This window comes from Curcuma longa, chromosome 5, assembly GCF_044706935.1.
Source record: "Curcuma longa cultivar G26 ecotype Majalengka, Jawa Barat chromosome 5, ITB_CL_G26_1.1, whole genome shotgun sequence".
Lineage (NCBI taxonomy): Eukaryota > Viridiplantae > Streptophyta > Magnoliopsida > Zingiberales > Zingiberaceae > Curcuma > Curcuma longa.
In genome coordinates this window covers 421,354-427,086 of record NC_133865.1, presented here as the reverse complement: position 1 = coordinate 427,086, position 5,733 = coordinate 421,354, and the positions used below count along the sequence as shown (strand labels likewise).

At 51.1% G+C, this 5,733-nt stretch overlaps 1 protein-coding gene across 1 annotated transcript; it reads left to right on the top strand.

Moving 5' to 3' along the window:
- Nucleotides 1-1,692: 1,692 nt before the first annotated feature.
- LOC141829108 (uncharacterized) lies at nucleotides 1,693-2,534 on the top strand. Its single transcript, XM_074716523.1, has 3 exons — nucleotides 1,693-1,725; nucleotides 1,799-2,074; nucleotides 2,187-2,534. Exons 1-3 carry the CDS (start codon nucleotides 1,693-1,695, stop codon nucleotides 2,532-2,534), a joined length of 657 nt encoding a protein of 218 aa, XP_074572624.1.
- The last annotated feature ends 3,199 nt before the right edge of the window (nucleotides 2,535-5,733 follow it).

Sequence of the window (5,733 nt, the reverse complement as noted above, 5' to 3'; positions counted from 1 at the left end):
ACTACGGTTCTCTATATAAGGAGTTGTATATTTTGGTATTGTCAAACGTCACCCGTAATAGGTTGAACTATAAAGTCGATCACTGAGTATGCAATAAATTATGTGGAGGGATATGAGTGATGTAGATGGGATTTATCCCTCCCATATGATGAAAGTGATATCTGTGGACCCCTTGATCGAGTAAGGACTACTAGAATGCATGGTCATGCTCAAATGAGTCAATATGAGATATTGAGCTCATTTGCTTGAGTGAGTCTACTTCGGAGATCAAGAAATACAAAGATTGATAAGAGGATGACACAGTCTATGCCTCATTGATCAATCTCGATATCGAGGATAGAAGGACAAAGTCATACATTATAATAGACACAGAAAGGTTAGGTCGGATCTCGACTTTCTCGTCACTTGGGTAGCAATGATGCATTGCTAGATGTCACTCATTGTTTATGTGTCTAAAGCAGTTTAGATACATTGTCAACGTTACGAGAACCTATTGGGTCACACACAAAGAACATGATGTTTCAGAGATAAGTTGATTTTAGTTTGACTAAAATGTGATCCGAAATTGGATTAATTGAGTTAAACTCAAATGAATCCAATTGGATTATGAGATTGAGTCTAATCTGAGTTAGACTCATTTAGATTAGACTCAACCACTTAATAATGGATAATATTCATTAAAAGGTTTAATGAAATATTATTAAAGAGGAAGGTCAAGAGACATTCTATTCATTGGATGAATAGAAGATGAAGAGCCAAAAAGAATACCAAGAGTTTTTGGTATTCATTATGATTTATGAGCATTAAGTGGAGGGGAAGCTCAAGGGGCAAAGACCCTTTGTATTTATTGGATGAATACAAAAAGACTTCTTACAATTTTGAAATTGAGAGAGTGCTCATCATCCCTCTTCTTCCTCCTCTCCTTCTTCTTGGCTGAAACACACAAGGTGTGTTTTTGGTCCTCTTGTCTTGTGAACCATTCCAAGTTGCTAGCACAACTAAGGTGGTTCATCTCTGAGATCGAGATCGTGTTTGTGTGGATACTATTAGAGGCATGACCATTCTGATCGTGCAGAGATCCGGTAAACCAAGGACTAGCGGGATACGCTAAGGGCACGCAACAAAGGTATAACTCTTAGTTAGAACTTTGTATGAATTTTTCGCATGGATCATTGGAAGGGATCCTATTTTTCGCTGCGTATATTATTGTTTTTCGCATAAGAGATCCCAAAGTGGTATCAAAGCTGCTTGCGAAAGATTGTACAAAGCTTAGTGTTTATATGTGATACAAACTAGACATATGTTTTATTGTGAGTTGCATGATCGTTTTTTTCATTTTGTCAAGTATGCAATAGTTTATGTTGATCAAACTAAAGGATTATAGCATCTGTCAGAGCAGATGAACTGGCCCGACTGGCCAGCTCCGTGGCCGAATGGATCGGATGAAGGACCGATCACCCAGGTAGCCTTCATAGCTCAAATCGACCAATCCGAGCCGGCGGCAGAGTTGGACGACTGGAGAAGCCCACTTCTAAACTTCCTCCAAACGGGCGCACACCCCATCCCGAATCCGGATCAGGCCAAGATACTCCGAAGGCGCGCGACCCGGTTCACACTTGTGGGGGATCAGCTATACCGGCGTAGCGTTCTCCCGTCCTCTTCTGAAGTGTTTGGGGCCAGAAGACGCTGACTATGTCTTGCGGGAGGCGCATCAAGGATGCTGCGGTAGATCACCCCGGGGGAAGATCGCTTGCCCGGAAGATCTTACTAGCTGGCTATTTTTGGCCAACTCTCCAAGCTGATTCGGCAAAGATGGTCTCCACCTGCCTTCACTGCCAAAAATACCAAGGCTTCTCGCGGCGACCAACGGAGTCTATTGAAGGCTTCCACTACTTCGTGCCCTTTCGATCAATGGGTATTAGATTGTGGGACCTTCTCAATTGGACTACAACAAAAGAAGTTCTTCCTTGTGGCCGTCGACTATTTCTCCAAATGGGTCGAAGCCGAAGCCCTCACTCGAATTACCGAAGAAGCCGTCATCAAATTCCTGTGGAAGAGATCATCTGCCGATACGGTATTCAACGGCGAAGTCTCGACAACGGCCGCCAGTTCCAAGGGACAAAATCCAGACATGGTGTAAGGGACTCAACATTCAGTAGACATTCACTTCAGTAGCCTACTCACAGGCAAATGGACAAGCAGAAGTCACCAACCGGGAGATACTATGCGGTTTGAAGACTAAGCTGGATCACGAAGGAGGCAGCTGGGTGGAAGAACTACCCTGCGTGCTTTGGTCTTACCGAACTACGCCAAGGGAGAGCACCGGCATAACACCGTTCCACTTGGTGTATGGAGGGGAAGCCGTCGTGCCAATCGAAGTCGGGGTGCAATCAAATCGGAGACGGCTCTACGACGAGGACAATGGGGAATGCCGAAGGATGGAGCTGGCCTTCGTCACGGATGACAGAGACCGAGCCGTCGCTCGACTTACAACTTACCGACAAGAATGTGCGCCACCTACAACCGGCGGGTGATCCCCAGATCATTTCAAGTAGGCGACTCGGTGTGGAAAAAGGTGAAGCCGGCAGGCGACGTGGGCAAGCTCGAACCATCATGGGAAGGCCCTTACTGGGTGACCAAGAAGACGCGCATCGGTGCCTACTACCTAGCCGACGCAGACGGCAAAGACCTGATCAGACCATGGAATGCTACGCATCTTCGTCCTTGCCACACTTAGCGCCCCAGAGCATTGAGTGTTACTGTATGTCCCTCTGTGTTTTCTATATTTGAATAACAATGACACCATCGCAGGGCCTCCTCCGGGTATCAAGGCTTTTCAGCCAATCGACAACTTAGTTCGAAGGACACACTCTCCCGACTCGGACATAGTCGAGGATTGAGCAACTTAGGTCTCGGACCTACGTCATCGACAATACTCTCCCGACTCGGACATAGTCGCGGATTGAGCAACTTAGGTCTCGGACCTACGCCATCGACAATATTCTCCCGACTCGGATATAGTCGCGGATTGAGCAATTTAGGTCTCGGACCTACGCCATCGACAATACTCTCCTGACTCGGACATAGTCGCGGATTAAGCAATTTAGGTCTCGGACCTACGCCATCGATAATACTGTCCCGACTCGGACATAGTCGCGGATTGAGCAACTTAGGTCTTGGACCTACGCCATCGATAATACTCTCCCGACTCGGATATAGTCGCGGATTGAGCAACTTAGATCTCGGACCTACGCCATCGACAATACTCTCCCGACTCGGACATAGTCGCGGATCGAGCCAACATCTGTCTTAAACCTCAGCCATCGCCATCGCTCTCTCGACTCGGAAGCGGTCATGAATCAAGCTCTTGGGGTCCGACACCGCACGCAACTGCGCCCCCTTCGTTTAAGTACGACGAAGCTTATACGCCTCACAATCAAGCCTGAGTTCAAGCCGCCGTCGCCATCACCCGTGTCCGCCTCCCTCTACAACCAGACAAAAGTTTGGCCCCCTGGACACCGGGACTCGCCAAGGCATGGAGTCGCGCCATCTCTTATTTCCTCACCCGCCGAGTGCTATACCGAGTTATTAACCTCACCGGACGACTCAGGAACAACCCACACTTGGTCTTCGAGCCGCACAAACGAATCTCTTCGGAGACATCCGATAAGATTGGAACGATATAGAGAAGATTAGCATAGCTGAACCCGAATGCCTAAGCAACGTGGTCTCGGACCGAACCTCTTCGTCGTGCCCGAAAGGGACTTAGTTCTCTCGCGGTTCCCTCTAAGGCTAGTTTCACTCTCCCTTTCTAAGGCTCGACCCTTCTACTCCTCCGATCCAGACAAGTCACACATCAGCTAAAAGAACGACAAAAGAGCAAAAAGATAAATGGTGCCAACAGAAGAAGTTTCATTAATATATCAAAGGGTTACAACGAGGAAGCCGAAGCTGATTACATTCACTTCTTTTTTCCTTTCCCCTTGCCGGCTGGAGGCTTCTTCACAACTTCGAAAGCCGTCCGGTCCGACTTGGGTAGCTCCGTCCATACCTTTTGGATGTCCAGTTGGTCCAGGACTTCATCCGGGATATCCACGCCCGCTGCCTGAAGTTGCCTCAGCGCACCCTCGAAGCTGAACTGGAGCATCCTGGCTGTCCGCTCCAAAAATTGGTCATTAAACTCCTTAGATTTAAGCCAGGCCTCTTTGGCTGCCTCGACTCGGTCTTCCTCACCGATTTTGTAGGCGGCAAGTTCGTTGCGCGCATCGGCCGAGACGCCTTCAACCACCTTGGCTGCTTTAGTCAGCTCCGCCACTTGTTTCTTTAGACTTGTCGACTCGGCCTCCAGAGCCTCCACCCGAGCTTGCCTGCTATTCGACTCCTCGCAGACAAAGTCCAGATCAGCGTATTGTTGGTCCAGCTGCTCCGCCAAGTAATACAACTCTTCATCCTGCTTGGCCAGTTGGTCCTTCTTCTGTTGCAGCTCCTCGTGGACCTCCTGCTCTTGGGCTCGGACCTCTTGTAGTTCTCGCTCTAGGTTTTCGGCCCTGTCCTCAGCCGTGTGCTGCCTAGCCAGGGCCAGACTTGCCTGCTGTTGATGCTGGGCCGCCACACTTTGCGCCGTCTGAAGCTCGCCGATCCGCTCAGCTTCTCAGGCCTTCAGCTCGGTCACCTACCCCTCCAAAGTTGGAGCTGAAGACAAATATGGGGCAGGCGGTTGTGGATCTCCATGTGCTCGCACAAGACCTACATTGCCCAATAACGTCAGGCAAAAGAATCCTCCAAAGCCAGGAAAACATAAATAGCCAAAAAAGAGAACATACCCGGACTATGTTATAGGTGTTGCGGCTGGTCATGTCTGACATCACCAGGGGAGCGTAATGGCTAGGACCTCGGAGTGATTTCACGAGGTCGAGAATGCTGTTAATCTCCTCCCGAGAGAAGGGGGCGTCTGTTGGGACGGGGGGTGTCCGGGTCTCTTGCGGCGGGAAGACCCCTCCAGGAAAAATCCCCGCTTCGCCCGATGGACAGAGGGGGGGGGGGGGGGGGAGGAACTAAAGGCCGGCGTGTATCGGAGGAAGACGGCCCAACCGTCGACGAAGCGGCTCTCGCCAACGAAGCAGCCTCCCTTGGGCCCCCAGGGCAGACCTCGGTCGGTGCCGCCGGAATTGGTCTCGGCTCGGTCATCCGCGAGGGCGCTTCCACAATCTCTTGTGGCCCCATCCCTGGTTCGGCAGTCGCAGCTCCCGCAGCCTCCGTCTCCATCTCGACTACCGGCGCCGACGCCATCTCCGCGTTGGAGCCAACCGGCAACTCTGTCGGTTGCCCCGTGAGTTGTTCCACTGCAGGCTCCGCCATCCGCACCGACTTTGCCAGCGTCGTTTCAGGCACAGCCTCCGCCGCGCCCGTAGCGAGGACAGCCACGGATTCAGTAGTTGGTTCTGCCAATTCGGGGACTTGTTCGCCCCTCGGTTCGGACCGCGGTGTAGTCGACTCCACGCCCTCCGGGGTCGCCCGTATCACCGCTCGAGACTCCGCTCGTCGGCTCGACTCCGTCCCGGGAGTAACCTTAGGCACCTCCGCGGGACTTGGCCTCTTCTGCTTCTTCGGCTTGGCAGGCGGTTCGGGCCTGGCCTTCTTCTTCAGCTTGCCCTCCTTAACTATCGGAGGGCGCTTCCTGGACGCTGGTTCATCAAAGGGCTCCCTGATAGTCAGCGCCCTAGCCTTGGGAGC